General features: G+C 42.9%; 1 protein-coding gene across 1 annotated transcript in view; it reads right to left on the bottom strand.

Annotated features, from left to right (window-relative positions):
• The window catches only part of FAM135B (family with sequence similarity 135 member B), a 182,265-nt gene that overhangs the window by 90,085 nt on the left and 73,192 nt on the right, over nucleotides 1-18,988 (bottom strand). Inside the window, exon 3 of the mRNA XM_046642563.1 lies at nucleotides 6,299-6,438. Coding sequence (XP_046498519.1) covers nucleotides 6,299-6,438 — 140 coding nt within the window. The remainder of the gene's footprint in view (nucleotides 1-6,298; nucleotides 6,439-18,988) is intronic.

Genomic DNA, 18,988 nt, shown 5'->3' with positions numbered 1-18,988 from the left:
GGATGGAAATCTCTTACCCAAAGACCTCTTTGGAACCACGTTCCTGGTTAAGCATAACTCAGGCAGAGACATATGGATGGAATTTTTCTTCAGGTCCCCAGTGTTTCAAAATTTGTTGTGTAAAAATTAAAAAAAGCATTTAAAAGTTAACATTTTGCTGAATCCAAGTGCTGTGAATAACTTCATCTCCTAGATTTGTTTTGCATAATCACAAACCTCACTTTGTACACACAACCAAAGCAGCACAGCCTCTTGCCACCAGTCCCTGGGAAGTGAGACTGACAGAGTAAACCCTCCTAACCACCTTCTGAGCGTGTATTTTCCTGGCTAAGGAAAATTCTCTGTAAACTCAAGTTTTACACTTGCTGCAATTGCTTTGGAACTAGGAGAGAAATGCTGGGCCAGGATGAGCTGTGGCTAGATTGAGCCTGCCTATGACTTCACCAATGCCTCAATAAATCTTTAATTGCAAGATGCTCCAGAAGGAAGACACTGGCTTTTCTAATCATTCATTTCATCCTTGGCTCTTGGTTACTTGCCCCTCCCCCAGACACACATGCACACGTGCCCTTCCATTGCCCTGTCTTATCTTGGTTAAAGGCACCATCTCCTATCAAGGGTCATATTTTAGCACTAGGAAGCAGTTTTGTGTAGTAGCAGAAACAATAACAGAAGGTAATGTTGACACAGGAGTTACTATATAGCAGACACTGAGCTAACACTGTTCATATACTATTTTATCTAATGTGGATAAAACCATGAATTAAGAAATAGTTTCCTCATTTTCAAATGAGGAAATTGAGGGTCAGTGTGGTAAAGTTACTTTCCCAAGCTCAACTAGTTGAGTCCTATAGCTCAGATTCAGTCAAGGATTCCTCCACTTCTTCAGCCTTTTCCCATGGTCTAATCTGTGATGTAGGTTGAACATTCTCTCGCTAATTGGTTTCAATTTTACTTATAATTATGACTCTCATATCTTCTCCTTTAACTTCTCTCCCGAGTTCCATCACAGCTGATGGGAAGAAGGCAGCTTTGGAAGGCAAGCTATGTGAGTGCGAGGCTTGGCTCTACAACTTAGTATCTGTGCAACCTCTCTAAGCTTGTTTTCTCATCTGAATGAGGGCAAAATAATTAAACTTACGCCTTAGATAGCACTGCTATCATGTGACTAAATAGAAAATGCACATAAAGGGCCTAACACAGCATGTGAACAAAGACCATTCTCAACAAGTCTAAGTTATTGTTGTTGTTTCCAACGTACTATGGGCCAAGCCACCTACAGGACCCCTTCCTCCACCAACGCCACATAGCAGCCCTACACACTGGTCACAGACACAGGTTTTGTGGTCAGACTGCCTGGGTTCGAATCTCAGCTCCACAACTTCCTAGTTGTGCGACTTTGGACAAATTACTTAACTTCTCTAAATCTCTGTATCCCCACCTGTAAAACAGAAATAAGACATATCACAGTACTATTGTGATGATTCAATGAGACCTTCCAAGCAAAGGCCTCAGCACAATGCCTACCGCACAAAATACACCTAATAAATATAAGATGCTATTAGTGTTAAGATAATGAGATTGTTACTATAACTCAACGTCAATTTCTATCACTCCTCAACAGAAACATTTCTTATCCCAACCATCCTGGACTACCAATGGCATCTCCAAGCCCCTTTCATGCCCAGATCTTAGAAGTTTAACCATTTAACTTTTTTGACTACAGGATGTGCTCCATCTCCTATGCTTTACCTGAACCCAGTTCTATGGGCTGCCCTTGGCTGTAATGCAGCCCACTCTTTCCATCCATCTCCACCGTTGCTACCTCAGCCATGGGGCTCACCTACATTCACATAGACTATGGCAGCTACTTCTGAGCCCTGGGCCCCATTTTCCAAATTTATGCCCAACTGACCTTTCTAAATGCTAGTTCTCCTCCTCCCAACTCCTGAAGGAGCCTCCTGCCTTCAGAACAACGTAAACATACAGCCTTAGCAGGGGCTCGGTGGCTCCCCATGTTGTGTCCTCAACTTCCTTTCTAGCCTTGCATGTGTGCCACCTCCTATCCCACTGAAAACAATGCTTTCTTCCCAAATCTGCCTTCTACTTTATTCCTTTTCAACGTCCTTGCTATCTTTTGTCTCAAAATATCTTAACTGCCTCTGTTGGAAATCTCACCCATTTCTACTTATCAAAACTCTCAATCAACTCACTCTCCCCACCATCAAAAACAAAACAAAAAGCCCTCTGCCTGACTCACTAGGTCTGGGATGGGCTCAAGAATCTGCATTTTGAACAAGTACTGCCCGAGGGCTGTGATGTGGTACACTAAGGAATCACACTTTGAGAAATGCTTTTCCTTTCTAAACCTATAAAAATGTAACCTTGTTCACAAAGAGTTTTTGATCTAATCTGTTCCTCTTCCTCCTCAGAGCATGAAGCATTGTGTTGTTAATAACTGTATCTTCCTTGCTGTGGCTGCTGGGAAGCTCAGCACTTCATGTGTGGGCCACCATCAGCACGCATCAAGCACTGTTTCTGCGTTGTAATCTGTTACATTTATCCTAAGCTTTTTTTTTTTTCTTTTTGTGATGTTTTTCCTCTACTCTGGTTCATTCTATTGCTATTTTTTTCCTTTTATTATTCTACGTATCTTGTCAGCCTTCCCAAATTTTCTGTGGGATTAACAGAGTGTATATAAGTAAAGTACCCATCCTTTCTGCACACTCCCTTACTCTTTGCAGCCATCATTAAAACATCCCATGTATGCCTTGAGCTGTGATGAGTCCTGTCCACGGTCATTTGCACTTATATGTGTCCTCGCTATGTGGACTGAATCTTCTTCATGTCTGCATTTCCCATAGCAGATGGAGCAGTATGCTTGCTGTGTAAGCCTTATACAAATGCTTGTTGTGCACAGTGATGGCTGTGGGCATGCATGAAGACAAACTCTGACTACCTGGCCATAAGCAGTGTTCTGGTTTTCATAAGAAAACAAACATCCACTGGAACAGAGCTTAATGTATCCATTCCAAATATACAATTTTATGAACATATCCAATTAACTTTAGTTCTCACTGATTTGGACATAATGATTAACTATAAGATTGTTTTCTGCTGTATGGGTTACCCCCAACACAATAATAAATTATTAGCTTGTAGAGATAGGTGATTTGGCACACAGAAGAAAACAATATGCACTGTCAAACGGACTCCCTGTTCAACCTCAGAACTAAGGCTTGTTACAACCTCACATGAGCTAAACTTGGGTGTTGGCAAACATTAAACTTGACAGGCTTTATAAACATTTAGGGGCAGGAGCAAGACACTGATGGAATTAAGATGAAAAATTGACCCAATGCCTGAATAAAGCCCAAACCCAGCCTCCACTCACAACCACTCTGCCCAGGAAGGTCTTTGAGATCAACATGCCAAAGGACAATGGCCCATGAGAAACAAAGTGACATCCCCTTACTAGAATTTGGGGAAACTGGGCTTACACACGCAGCCTAACTTGGAGTTCCTTAACACTCAAAACAATCTCACGGTATCTTTTCCTAAACTGGGTCCAGGAAGGAAGTAGGCAATACACTCAAAGTGAGGACTCTAAGTGCAGTTCATTAAAGGGATGATTTACAAAGGTGTGAGGAGGATTTACGACAGTGACAGATGATGGCTCGGTTCCTCAGTGTTGGTAACTGTAGGACTTCCTTAGCACCCTCAGCCTGAAGAGTCAGGCAGAGGGAATGGTTATCAGAACCGAGGAGTGAGCTGCGTGGAGTGAACTCCTGACCTGAGCTGAGGTCTTTAGGAGAAGGACACAGCCTAGGGTGTGCTGGTAAATGTTTAACAACCGGCTCTCTGAAGAAAAATTTAAAAACCCTGATTTGTAGATTGCTGATTTCCATGGTATATATATATATGTCCATCACAATTGATTTCAAGCTACCAATGTGAAGTCACCAAATATGTAGTTAGAAAGAGATGTGTACCTCTGACTCCCAAAAGCTAGTGTAAGCAGGCCCTAGCACACTCTGTGACCCAGCAGGGAAGGAGGCTGGGGAGTAAATACTCTGGCCCATTCTCCTCCTTTCCTCCAGTCACCTAAAGGACCTCTCAGAGGCTGAACCCAAATGGAAACCAAAAGGCAAGGATACTGAGTAGTGCATGCAGTCAGCATCCAGTGTCAAAGCAGATGGGGAAGGTAGAGAGGGGAGATGGACGAGAAGTCAAAAGACAGCCAGCACAGCTCATAGGAGTTCACTTTGGTCTTTTTAGTTTGGATTACAGATAAAGTAGCCATAGTCACTGTGAAGTTCTCAGGAAGACAAGGATCAGGTTACCCAAAGGCTAAGAGCACACACTGAGGATATTCATTTTTGTTTGAAAGAAGGGGTTACAAAGGCCTTAAAAAGGATTCCAAATCCAATTTTTTCACTCACCAACTAAGTCATCCACCTGTTATTCGTTGAGCATCTCAAGTGTAGTCCTATGTCAGGTACTGGGGATGCAGAGAAAGACGGGAGACACTGACCCTGAGAACTTTGTAGACTGGTAGGAGGAGGCAAAACTCCAAAATAAAACTTGTGCCGTTCCAGCTTTCTGAAAAAATCAAGGGCTTTCCACTACCCAAGAATAAGCTCTACACGCCTTCCCATGGCCTACAGTGCTCTGTAAGTCTGGCCCCACCTACCTCTCCAACTTCATCTCTTGCTCCCTGTCCCTCACTGCAAAAGTCATCTCAGCCTTTTCCTCATCACTGCCTGACTCCTCCTCAGCATTTAGGTCTCAGCTCAACGTCAGCTTCTCAGGGAGGCCTTTGCAGTCTGTCACTTGTCCTCCAGGGAATAATCTCCATATTGTGTGAGGTTGTGTTGAAGCTGGCATCTTGGCAATCTTATTATCTGAGTATTCATCAGGAGGCAGCAGTAAGTCTTGTAGAAGGGGCCTGCCAGGAGCTCTCTTCCACTTTGAGTCCAGTTGTAGCGTCACAGGACCTCCAACAGGGGTGCTTTATGAATGTACCTCATAGCAGAGTGAGTTGAGCATGGAGCAGTGGGAAGGCTCAGTGGCAGAATATATATGATTGATTTATTGGATTACACTGTGATGCATTGATCTACACTCAAATATAAGACCCAAGACATCAGGGATATTTTCTTGTTAACTCTTTTATCTTTAGCCCATAGTAGGTGCTTAGTGGGTGCTCAATAAATCTTCCATGGATGGATGGATTGATGAATGAATAACGTGTCAGCTTTTCACTTCTAGCCACTGGTCACTACCAGGGAACCTGGTGACTACCTGGACTACAAAAGATATGCACAAAAAGCCACAGGCACAAGAGGGGAAAGAAATTAGATGCCCAGTAGGAGTCGTTATGCACACCACATGGGGAATGCGACTCAGGACCTGCTTCTAATTAATCTTTTCTAAGTAGGAATATGCTTCCACAATATTAAAGGTATCCTAGCAGGAAATAATCAGCTGGAATGTGGCAATAGAAATTTGAGGCAGGACTAGGGGAGTGAGAGTAATGCTTTAGACTTCAGATATTCTTTTGAAATATGTTAATCTGATGAATAGGGAATTTTCAATCTAGTTTCCAGCAAAGAGAATGAGGCCTTCAAGGCCTTTGGGCTTTTACTCATGCTGTTCCCCTGTATGGGATGCCCTTCCTCAATCTCTTTGTCCAATGAACTCTTAGCACATACATATCAAAGCCAGTTCCTTGGTGGAACCATTTTTGAGCACCAGCTTTGTCCTCCCACAGTGCTCATCTCTCCATCCTTGCTGCCCTTTCTTCATTCCAACATGCACCTTCATGGTGCATATCATACCCCAGGCTGCTGGTTTATATATCTCTTTTCCTGATAAATTATCCATCCCTTGAGGTCAGAGGTCCTGCTGCCTTCTTAAGATTTGTCCCTCATCCAAGGGCCCAATATAGAGCCTTGCACAAAGTAGATGCTCAGTAGACATCTGCTGACTGACTCACTGACAGAAAGGCTGAATAGATGAACAAAAGGGCAACTGAAGAGTGCAAAATAGAGTCTGTAAGTTATTCCATGGGAACTTCTTGAAACACGGAATGAGCAAACATGTGAATGGAAGAATGAGTTCAAAAATGAGCAAATAAATAAGTGCATGAATGCTCTAAAATCATGAATCCCTCTCTCTCAGATTTCAAAACAAATCTTTAGTTTCTACTTCACTTACCACTACTTACCTAGCAATGGGTGCAAACGGGACAAGCAGGGGATGCAGCTTGTGGCTGGTGGTAAATCCCAGGACTTACCCTTTCACCATCTAAGAGCAAATGAGCTCGGAAGATCACAGCATCATTTATGGGCACCTCTTCATTCCTGTATAAGATCTGAAAGATCCGGCTGTGTACAGTGCTCTCATGGACACAGGCTGAATGCAGGCTGCTGCTGTCTGCAAAACAAGAACCAGTAAGAGCCCATGAACTTCAGTACTGCCCTGTACCTGCAACTTCCTCAGGTGTCTGTGCAGCTTAAGGAAAGAAATGGCCCCAAACTGCATTCCAATGTCCAAAGACTCAAATCACAGACAAATGAGATCCTGCCATATACAGACTTCTGTTCAGTGAATTGGGGTGGCATCTCAGAATAACCTTGTTCAATCCCTTACAAGCCATACGATCTTGGTTAAACCAATTCCCGTGCTGTGGCAGTGGGCAGTGCTGCTTTGCTAGAAATTGGTGTCTGCTAAAGTCCTTAGCTGTTCACATGTCCCCTCCTCTGTGAAGCCTTCCATAATCCCCCTTCCCTGGAAACAGTCACGAGAAGAGATAAAGACAGAAGCTGCCCTTCTTCTACAAGGACTTCCTAGCACCCACAGAATCTCTCTCCCTGAATGCACATCACATACAATATGAGGAACACTCTGTCTTGAGTTTTAGGTAAATGCGCTAATTCTATTTGTACTAGATATCAAGTACATTGTTTAAGAAACTTGTTCTCCTCTGTGTTCTCCAATGCATTCTAAACATACTTTAATCCTTAAATACTGTTTCAAAGTTAAGTAGAACTTCAGAAAGACAAAGGCTTAAAGGACCTTACTGAAGCCAGTGACCAGGGTTATTATGGATGGCAAATGGGTGAATTCCTCCAAATGACTTAACACATAAACTGCACAGTTGGAATAATATAGAAATATTCTAAAATAAATAATGCTAATACTTATATAAGGCAAAGATTACCTACTCATAATAATGACCAACTATGTGGTAATTTACAGTTTCCAAGGTGCTTTTCGGATGTGTTATTTTCCTTAATCCTCATAGAAAATTGCTAGGGTAAGTTTCACTACAGATGAAGAGACCAAGGTTGAAAGAAGAAGAGCTAGATGTCTCGGTATTTTCTGTATGAGGAGGCATTGTATGGATTCATCTCCATTGAACAACCAAGAAAAGAAGTCTCAGATGAATGAATACAATGCACCCCTTTCCTAGAAAAGATAGCTACTCTATAAAGCATTACTGAAAGAACGAAATAGCATGCAAAGGGAGTCATGAAAATAACAAGAAAAGTCAGTCCAACCAGCAAAGAAAAAACTGCTCAAGTGCCTTGTGCACTGTCCCCAGATGGCTTAAAGAGTTCTTGGAAACAGGGCAAAGGGTCACTGTCACCCACAATGCACAGTGATACCTAAGCAAACAGCTACCTTGTAGCTTCAGAAGTAGGGAACAAAAGAATGTGAAATCTTAGGTCATTTCCAAGGCTGCTCAGATGTGCCTGCTCTAATTTGCACTTCGTCATGAAGGAAATAAAATTACTCGCCTGATGCAGCCCTCTATAGAACTCTTGGATTCAAATTGATGTGCCTTTTAAGTAGAAGTGATCCTCATGTGCAAATTCTTTTCTGTTTTTATTCACTGCACCAGCCTTTTCTCTATCACTGTCAAGGTCTGGTTGATCTATAAGCCAGACTGACAACATGAAAGAGGATGGATGGGGTAAACACTCTGAAGGTCAGAGCAACACCGAGCCGTCTAGTACCAGGAGGGACAGCCAGCAAAACAGTTCAATCACTTGCCTTCTTGGGCAAGTGACATCACCCCTTTTAACACTAGCTTTCCATGTGAAAAATGAGCATATCCACACTGACCTCCTATGATTGGTATAGACATAAAGAGGATAAAATAAATCAAGATCCTAAGACCAGGCATGTACTGGGCATGCAATACTCCGTAGGATGACTTTTTAATTGTGTTTACAGGAAGGTCTGAGCATTTTTTGTTGAATACGTTTATGCTGGCCATATTAATATGGGAGATTAAATTCATCTGATTTTGAGCAGATTGGCAAACTAGATCACAGAACTCAGCAGTATTTACAGGAGATCATCAAATCCCGAGGTGCTCCATTAAACCCAGGATGAGGCATTTCTTATGTCCCGTAGGACTTTCTGTGTCATTGTCTCATCACTATTAAGGAGGTAATAAAACAGGTGTCTTCTTACAAGAGAAGGCTCACTGATCATGAGATACCCTCTGGGACAATGGGCATCACTGAGACAGTGCCTGCCTGCTTTGTTCCCATTGGGATTCCACCTTCTTCAATAACCACAATCCACACTTGGACATCCTGTCCATTTTCCTTGCTCCTTCTTGCTGGCAGTCTGAGGAGATGCTATTTTCTTCTTCTGGGCAAGGCCACTTCCTGAAGTTTCTAGTACTTGTTCTCATGCTCATTCTGCATGGCCTTCCTTGGCAGACAGAGGGCACTCATTCACATCTCATGCAGCTCACCCTCCCTTTACGCTCAGGCACTGGGCACCCAGAGATGGGAAAGTACATACTCTCTCCACCCTTAAAGATCTTGTTCCTAATTTGGAATGCTGCCCTTTCCTAACCTTGGCATAGAAAGCCACTTTTCTCTTTAGAATATTTGTATTTATTATTTAGCAACCAGATTTCTACTCAAGTGGTCCAATCAGAAGGTAAAAACTAGAGTCTTCCCAAATGTCTGTGTTCTTCTTTGTATGTCAGGAGTGGTACCATGCATAAGTATCTGAAAGGAGAGTTGGAACTATGAGTGGAAACAAGACTGATGGAAAGGAAGAAGGAGGAGGAAGAGAAGGGAAGAGAAAGGAATAAGAGAGGACGGGAAAAGAGAAAAGAGAACAAGGCTGAGGAGGAAAAGGAACTCTTCAATGGCTCCCATTGCCCAAAGGGTACATCAAACAACTTGATCTGGAATTTCAGGCCAGAAGGCGAGCATGAAATACTTCTTGTTCTGCTGTTTCTTTTCCCAAAAAATGAGTGATATCAACACTTTGCTTATCTATGTACCTCTAAGTGTTCACAACTCAAACAACGACCTTTCCTTTGCTGAGAGTCCCCAGCAGCTCCAGAGGGATTTGTAAGCATGGATCAGCAGAAAGTATAGATGCTGTTCATCTGATGTGGACCCTCTGCTCCAGAGTCCAACCTACAGCACTCTCATGGACCTTTCTTTGTGGACTGAACCCTACTCCCACTCTAAGAACATGGCTATGGCTCTGCCCGCACATAGGAGCTCCTGAGAGAATTGGGTTTGTGCTAAACAGTCAAAACTCTCAGGGACTCCCTCCAACCCTCCAGGCCTGAGGACATCTAGGTGAGGCCTGGGCTGTTTGAAAAAGAAGATTCTGAGAAGCTATCCCCGAATGTCTTCAAACCCAGGCCACGATCATATGGAAGAATCCTCCAAACATATTAGAGCTCATGAAGTGGAAAAGCTAAGTTAGATTATGAGCAACTCAAGGTCAGGACCTTGGCTTTCTAATAGTTTAGAACAGGACCTCCTTCAGTAAGGCAAAGGTAAGTTCTAGACTTGCCCCACCACTTTCTCACTGTGTGGCCTTGGGTAGGCCATTAAGTCCAAGCTTAGACGAGGCAAGAATCATGCCCTGCCCAATTTACATAATGAACTTAAGGTTCAGATGAGATGAGGAGTAAAGAAGTGTGTGTTTAACTGTAAAATTCTCAAAACTCAAGCAGATTTCCTGGTAAGATGAAGATGATAATGACAATAATTCTTTATACTAGATAATTTTCTGGCTATTTCTAGGAACAGGAAGAACAGAGAGTCACCTTGAAGCCATGCTTTATTATTTTTCCTAACCATTTCAAAGAATAGGCAGAATTGAAAGCCACCTTGAAACAGATGTTCACTGTTTTTCCAGAGAATAACCAGAATGATTTCCTGTAACACATAAGAGTTCTCTGGCTGGTAGGGCCAGTGAACACTCATTGCTAGGGTAGAGAGGTATAAACATGACCTTCTGTGATTCAATTAAGGCTGATACTTTCCCCAGAGAGCCTATCACAAATGGAACAGTAAGCATAGAGAGAGCAGGAACTCCGGGGAGCAAAGGGACCAAGGTCTTGATGATTTTCTCTGGAGTTTGGAAGTTGAGGAGACCTGTTGGACTAGGCTAGACTTTTTCTGACCTAGGAGGTATTAACATATTAACATTAACTATGGGGATCAGGCAAGGATAACCTGTTCCAGGAATAAAAGTACCTTGAGGAAAGCTGGAGCCAAGGATGATGAATAGTTGCTCACAACTGCCCAAATGTTCATGAGTGGAAGACTGATTTGGTTACATTCTGAACTGGAAAGTTTTGTGGACCCCTCTAACCTGGCCTAAAGGTTGTGCTTTGAAGATCAATGGCTGAGTATGTGAATGCCATCTAAAAGGTAATAAGCTGGGGTCCAGAGGTGTGGACCCCTAACGCTTGTGCAGCTGCCTGGACCAGCAAGTTCAGCATTGAGATTACAAGCTTCTCAGAACTCTGGAGAACCACCATCAACAGAGCACCTGTTGAGAAGCCCGAGCAGCAGGGGACTGATCAGACCCAGTTCTCTCCTAATCTGGAATTCAGAAAAGAACCTCATTTCGTTGTGTAAGCCCAGAGTTTCCTGGACAATATGAGATGGAGGAAGTGTGTTGGCGTTTCTACTAACAGAGCACTCAGATACACAAGTGCCTTTGTGAAATGTCTGAAGCGATATGAATGTACTTGTACCTTCAATTTTTGAAGTGCATCGCCTTGGTGACACATCAATAAAGGGCTGTATTTTACTTGTCATTTTTACTGCCATTTGAACAAATATCAAACATTTTTCTTGCTTTCTACTTAAAGTGCCCTACTGTACATAGAATATTGAGTATTTTTCTTTAATGCACATGGATATGAGTTTATGACTTGCCCTTAATCCCAGATTAATATGTTTCTGTGATTTTTGCTAGAAGATATATTCATTTATCCATTAATTTTTTTAATCACCTGCCATGCATCAGGTCCTGGGCAAAACACTGCAATTCAGCAATGAGCCATCATATGGTTCCTTGTGGGGTGTATCTGTCTCACACATCTGTCCATGGAGTAAGGGATGTGTAGCTCCTTTGTCATTCATCTCCTTGTCTAAATGAATTTCTTATCTCTCCAAATATGTTGCATTATTTGCAATGTCTTATATGTCCTACTTCAATAATTTTAATTGAGGTGGCAAATTAGGTACAACAAACTGGGTTTGTGTGTAGATATTGTTATTTATTAACTATTTGATTTGGAAAAGTCACTTCTCTGTAGCAAATACTAAATACAAAACTTTCGCTCATTGCAAATTGCTCTACAGAAGCTAGCCTGGGATTGTTTGGTCTGAGTTCCAAGTACTTTATATTCCTTATCTTTGCATAACCTTGGGTATGAGAGTCTTCATTTTACTCATGAGGAAACTCAGGATCATAGAAGTTAAGTTACTTCCTCAGTGTCAAATATAGTAGATGGTAGAATGGTGACTCCAAATCTTGTGCTTTTTTCATTCTTTCCTCCCTCAGTTTGTTTATTCAGCCATTCATTATTTAACTAAACCACCACCCAGGCAATATGTTAGACATAATGCTAACATAATGCTAGTCATTGGTCATGAAATGACACTGACAAGGAGTATTCTTCAATACTTAGTCCAATATTTCCCAACTTCATTCTCTCCTCACTGCACTCACATGGCGCCATCACTTCTGTTTTACAGAATAAGAATTAAAGTTCTAGAATGATGGAATAGCAGGCTTTGCATATTACAGTCACTCAAATATGCATTGAATCAATCAATTAATTCATTATTAATGAGTGCATGGAGTAAGGGGGATGATTTGTGGAAGGTTCCCAAGGTTAGTGGTAGTTCCAGCACGACATCTGACTCCTTGCCTACTCCACAAGAAAACTCAAGTTACAAAGCAGATACTGCCCTGGCAGAAATTCATATTTACAGAAACTAAACCAAAGAACTCAGGAAAAAAACACCATTTAACCTACTGGAAATGAACAAGGGCTGCTGCTGCAATTTAGCAGTAAGCATTCTCCCATCAACACCAAGTGGGCTTAATTACTTAATTATAAACCATTGTGACCAACCTATTAGAATGAGCCCAGTAAGGCCAGCACTTGATAACACTTTATTAGCCAATAATGTGTATTTCTGTATAATCTCAAAAGTAAAAGGCCAGCACGTCGCCTCTAACATACTCCAGTCGCTCAACAGTTCACCCGCTGGGCTTCCATTGGATTGGTCCTAGCCACCGAGTAGTCCCAGGTGTTTCAATTTGCATTTCAAGTACAGAGTCCAGTACACAGCCTTGTACCTCATGCTTTTGTAAAGACAAGAAGTGGATCTGAGTTAAAAGATGTGGATTTGCTCTGGGCTCTGCCATTTGTACACCATGTACCTGTGAACAAGGAACTTATCTGATCTAAGCCTCAGTCTCCTTGCCTGTGAAGTGGGGATGGGAGAGAGGACTTCTTCAAGGCTGGAAGGGTTGAACTAGATGACCTATGAAAGTGCCACGTACAGGGTCTGACATTTAACAGGTGCTCAGAGAAACTGCAGTCAATACACTGCTAGATGGACAGGAGTGTGTAGCTCAGGTGACTATTAAAAATTATCCATAACTCGGGGCTGGCCCCGTGGCCGAGTGGTTAAGTTCGCGCGCTCCGCTGCAGGCGGCCCAGTGTTTCGTTGGTTCGAATCCTGGGCGCGGACATGGCACTGCTCATCAAACCACGCTGAGGCAGCGTCCCACATACCACAACTAGAAGAACCCACAACGAAGAATATACAACTATGTACCGGGGGCTGTGGGGAGAAAAAGGAAAAAAATAAAATCTTAAAAAAAAAAAAATTATCCACAACAGAATTCTACCAGCTCCTAGTAGAACTCTCAGGGCAAGCAGAGAGGGAATCCTCAGTTGTCCTTTGACCCTGGGAAGAGAGCAGGTCTGGACTAGGGTAATGGGCATTGTTTGGAAGGACAGAGCATGAAGAATCTCCTTGCTTACTAGCTGGGAGAATTTGGGTGAGATTCAACTCTCCCAGCCTTAGTTCTTTCACAGGCAAACACGAAAATAACAACATGACTCCACGGGGTAGCAGATGACTCCTTATTCTCCACCCTGCCTGCAAATGGAAAGTATCCAAGCTCATGATTTCCCGCCTCATTGCTTCTCCTTCTTAATTCCTCGAGATGGCACCTCCTGTGCCTCCTGCCTCTCTGTGCTGTAGACCTCCAGGTCTTGGGCTCAGGTCTTTTCTCCTTAATAAGCTTTGCTCTCTCCCTAGGGAATCTTAGCCAATTCCTTAGCCAGGCACTTATAAGCTGAGAACTCTCAAATGTATGACTCTAGCGTCATCTCTCTCCTGAGCGGGCATGATCCCATATCCACTTGACATTGCCCCTTAGAGGTCAAACACACACCATAAACTTACATATCCAAGATAGAACCTTTGATTGTATTTCCCAAATGTGTTCCTGTGCAATCTCTTATCCATACTAGTAAAATACTTCCTAATCATCTTTGATTCCTCTTCCCCCACCCCTTATCCAGTCATCAGCAAATCCTATGGACTCACATTCAAAATATGGTTCTGATTCATCTAATCCTTTCTATGTCATTGTATGATTTTCTCTCAACATTGAGTATTGGAAACTTTATTTTCTCCTTCTACTATTACCACTCTTTAGTCTATTAATATAAAATATAAACCAGACTTCATCATCCCCCATGGGGCTTAGAATAAAATATAAATTCTTTACTATGGTTTAATTGGCCCTAAATGATCAACGTGGAAGCTGCAGTCAAGGAGAGGGCTGAACACAGAGCTGGCGCTTTGCATAGTGTCCAGGCCAGGCAAATATTTATAGAATGCATGACTGATCAAAGCCCCAAGTGATCCGATCACAGAGAATTTGGCAGCCGTGTTTAACAAACATTGTGGAAGTGAACTAAATCTCGGCTTAAGCAGCTAGCTGGCTCTGCTGTCCACTATGTCCTCATGATGACCTGGCATCCACACCCATCCAGATTCCCTTTCAAATAGCCGACACTACGAATGCCTGAGATGCACCACATGGGGTTTTCTGACAAGGGTGTAACCAAGGCTCCAACTTCTAATCCCGAAACACTTTCTGTTAGTAAGTCATTAGGAGACACAGTAAATGGGAAGCAAAGAGCCCTGTTTATGTGATTCAGACTTGCCTCAGCCATCTGCCTCAGCCATATGCTTCCCCAAAAGAACTAAGTATAGCCACAATTTTGGCTAATCAAATATTTTAAGAGCTGCAGCGTCCCCACCCAATCATGGTCCCTAGTTTGTTCCAAGAAGCACAGAGCTATTATCCAGCCCACGGTGACCTTGGCCTTAATGGGAGATCACAGAATGTAGGGAGCAGTTATGATTTGATACCAAAATAGCAGGGAGCCCCCAGAGTCACTAGACCAGGTGATCGCTTGGCCTTTGTCTTCCACAGACATGGAAGTCCCTTTGGAGGACCAGCGCCACTGCCCGGGGCAAAGCTAAGACTGACTAGTCCAGAAAGAGATGGGCAGCCTCAGCCTCCAGCTCCTTCCAAGGGTCAACTCTCCCCTTCCCCCTCCCCAAGCTATGAATGAGTGGAGGTATCTCCAGTCACAGGACATTCTCACCTTGACTCTCTCCTCCTATGCCTCACCTTTTCTCTATTGAACTCCTCTGTCCTGTCCATTAGAGCACAAACCTACAGTCAGGAGATGGGGCAGGATATTCCAAATTTGTTGGCAGATGCACCAACCAATAAGAATGCATGTCAGGAACAGTGATGGGCCGGGTCCTACAGGCCATTTGCTGTGCCAGGCAGAAATCTTTTATTTATGGATTGTAGTGAATGTGAGAGTCTGGAGTAGGGGAGCAGGCTAACTGGCCAGTGGAGGGGAGGCTTGGAAAGTTCAGGGCAGTAGCTACTATACAACTGCTCACACCAGATGCATTGGATGAATGTTGCTCCTGGTTAAAATGAAGATGGCATTGCCATATCATGTGCAGGTCAGACTAGTCATCCTTACTGAGACCTGTGCTACTGGTCGGGTTTCCTCTTCTCAGCTTCACATGCTTTCATCTCACTCCTTCTCCCTCTAAACTCCAGTGGCAGCCCAGAGTGACCTGCGCTCTTGTCCTCCAGGACATGGATAGTCTTGCAGCTGACATTTTTTCCTTCCTTTCATCAGTGCCTTTGCCTTCTGCTGCATATCTGTACCAAATGCCACAGATGCACAGTCCATCTGTGCATGAACTTGGGAATTACTCCAGGGCCAGCTTTCCTCTCTCCAACTCAAACCTCCTCTATCACTTGATGGCTCCAGGTTCTCCTAGTTGATATGCATGCCTTAGAGTCCCAAAACAATTGATGACCTCAAATTTAATGAGTCACCCTGACTCAGACCTGGCCCTGGCTATCCCAGTAATTGACCTTCAACTCCACACACAGCAAATGCAAGACAGAAGGGCATCTACTACATGCCCTGACCAAACCTTGTGATATTTCATCTTATCTTCTACATTTGCCACCTTAGCTCCAGCCTAAGATTGGACCAGTCTCAGACACAGCTGGAGCATATGGCAACCATCCACTTATGTAGCACTGACACTTTGGGGAGTAGGATCCTGAGGGATTGATGCAGGATCTGATCTCGTCCCATCTTTCTGGCCTATTTCAAACACTCTCCCTTTCAACAAGCTTTCTTTGACTATTGCAGCTTTGAGTGAATGTTCTCACCTCTGGATGTTATACATTTACTCCTTAACACCACTCAGCATTCAGAAGATGCTACCACCTATCCACTGCACCTCCCCTCATCTACACACTCACATCCCATTCATGAAAAATATTGTGAATTCTAGGGCCTGTCCAGGATCTGTAGACTCAATATGCTCCCTGCTCTTGAAGAAGCCCCATTACCATTCTCTTCCATTGAATAAATGTTATGATTTCCTCAATAGTACCATCTGCTGAATCTCGTACTTCTAACCCATAGTAAGTGATCAATAAGTGTTGAGTCAATTACACTGACATGGCAAGATGGAGTGAGCAGTGTCAGAGAGCTTCTTTAGGCCCCTGGGATATAGGGGGAGCACTGAGACACTTGGGTTAGTGTCCTGATTTTTCCCTATTACAAAGACATGAAGTTCTTTAAATCCCTTTGTTTTCTGTAAAATAGAGCCACAATCCCTAATTACAGAGTTGTCATGAGTGTCAAATCAGACAATGGAAATGAATGTCTATGATTCGCTGTAAATGAACACAATGGTTCAATGCCCGAATTAATTTATTAACTATTTTTTGTCAAGGAGTATTGACCCATCATGGCTTCTGCCATGCCAAATACAAGTTTCTTTCCAATTAAATTTGGTTGTTTATTGATAATTTTCAGTGATGCTAGCACAGCACTTGCTCAAAGTGGGTAATCTGTAAATATTTTTCGAATATTCTTTTTCCTCTGACATTTTTTTCCCATTAAGCTTCCTTCTTTCCATCCATCAAGACTCTGTTCATTTTGTCCCTTTTTCATAAATTCTCTCAATGCCCCAGGCAGGGATAATTGCTCCCTCCTCTGTCCCCAGAACAGTTTTCACCAGCTTGCTTAGAACCCCTGTCATTCAGTTATAGTCTATATGTCTTTGTGTGACTAGATCCAAGGTTCCTCCAAGCTTGGAGAATGTATCACTCACCATTGTGTTTTTGCCTTCTAGCAAGGTGCCTGGCATAGGAGGCACAAAATTAATATTTTTTAATGAGTCAATAGCCTCATCCTCATCTCAAAATCCTGCCTATCCATCAGTGACCTGTCAAATCTCCCCTCTTCATGAAGACTTTTCCATTTAGTGAAGTTACAAGCAGCACAGGCACTGAAATCAGGTTCTGTATCCAAGTTCTGACTTTATTCACTTGCAAATTACTTAACTTTTTAAGCCTAATCTTCATATGTAAACTAACCATGAGAACCTCTTTTTCTGAATGGTCATTTTGAAGGTTAGATAATACAATGACTATCGTGATTATTTTTATTAAAAATGCACATCTACTCCCATTTTATTTTTTATCTTTACACCTTTGTTGTGTCCCATACAGTCCACCTTCTATTTTATTCATCTTGGAACCACCTTATCCCTACCTACATATTCTCCCTCTCCTCCATCACTCTACAAGCTACATGAGGGCAGACAATAGGACAGTCATTTGGGTCTCTTCTCTGTGACCTAGATGAGTATTCTGAATAAACTAGATGCTCAATAAGAGTTTGGAAAAATAAGAAGTGGAGTGCTAGCCTGGGGACTGTGATTATCCCCAAAGGAAGACTGAGTCCTCACTAGGAAAGACAACTTTTCTTTTTCCATTCCTGAGACCCCATCCTACGTCTGAGAGCCCACAAATCCAATGTGGGGACTGACAGCTAAAAGAAAATCACATAGCTCTATAAACCCATTTCACACATAGGAACTAGGAGTATGGAGAATCCAGCCCAAAAGCAGAACCAGCAGTAGAATCCAGAATTCCACTGCCCTTCCTGCTGCCCCACACTGCCCTTTTGTGCTCACTGGGACAGTGAAGGACTGTATATTTCAATGCTTTTACGTCTGAGCAAATTCTATAACCAACATCTGAAAGTCGCAGCAGCACCTGCCTGAATGTCAGCCAATCTTAGCCAGTTGGCTCCAAAACCAATGCATGCCTAGGCCTCTGTCCTCAGAATCAATTATTGCAGCTTTAGATTCAATTACCAGATGGCCTGTTCGCCCAGGCTCATTTTGCTTCACATCTCCACCTTGGTGCAGAGGCAGTCATGTAAGCTTGCTGTTTATGCACCATGGCCACTATCAGCCAGCCAGAATGAGTTGTTAGGGTTGGGAGGTCGGGGGCAGCTCACCTCCTGGACATCCCAGTAGAGTCAGCCCTACTCAATGCTGGGTTATCATAGCACATTGCTCTACATTCCTCTTGATCACCCATCATCTTGTAATTGTTTATTTATATGTTTGTATGAGTTTCTTAGGTTTAGTCCTGCTATAGTTCATCTCAGCCTCCATAGGACTTGGTACTGGCCTGAGAAAAGGCAAACTTTTCACTACTGGCGTGTTTCGATTATTTTATCTTATTTAATTTACATATTCAACTTCTTCTCCTAAATTAGGTCCTTCCCAATCGCCTTTAGATGTAGTCAACTTTCTCTCACTAGAAGTAAAATACAGGGGCTAGCCCTGTAGTGTAGTGGTTGGGCTCGGCACACTCTGCTTCAGCGGCCCAAGTTCACAGGTTTAGATTCTGGGCGCGAACCTATACCTCTCATCAACCATGCTGTGATGGGAACCCACATATAAAGTGAAGGAAGATTAGCACAGATGTTAGCTCACAGCTAGTCTTCCTCAGCCAAAAGAAATAAAATTCATACAGAACCCAAAACTCACAGCTCCTCCACTTACTACTCTCTCTCTCCTTGCCTCAGCAATGAAACTCCCCCAAAGAATGTCTCTACTGGCTTTCTCCATTTCTTCATCGTCCTACTCACCCTTAAACCCCCAAAAGTCTGGTTTCTGGCCCATTATCACCACCAAAAGAGCTCCTATCAAGGTAATTAATGCCATATATGTTGCTAAGAATTCAA

The sequence above is a fragment of the Equus quagga genome, chromosome 16, assembly GCF_021613505.1.
Source record: "Equus quagga isolate Etosha38 chromosome 16, UCLA_HA_Equagga_1.0, whole genome shotgun sequence".
NCBI classification, from domain to species: domain Eukaryota; kingdom Metazoa; phylum Chordata; class Mammalia; order Perissodactyla; family Equidae; genus Equus; species Equus quagga.
Note: the sequence above shows the minus strand (reverse complement) of the source record. Positions and strands in the feature narration are given on the sequence as shown.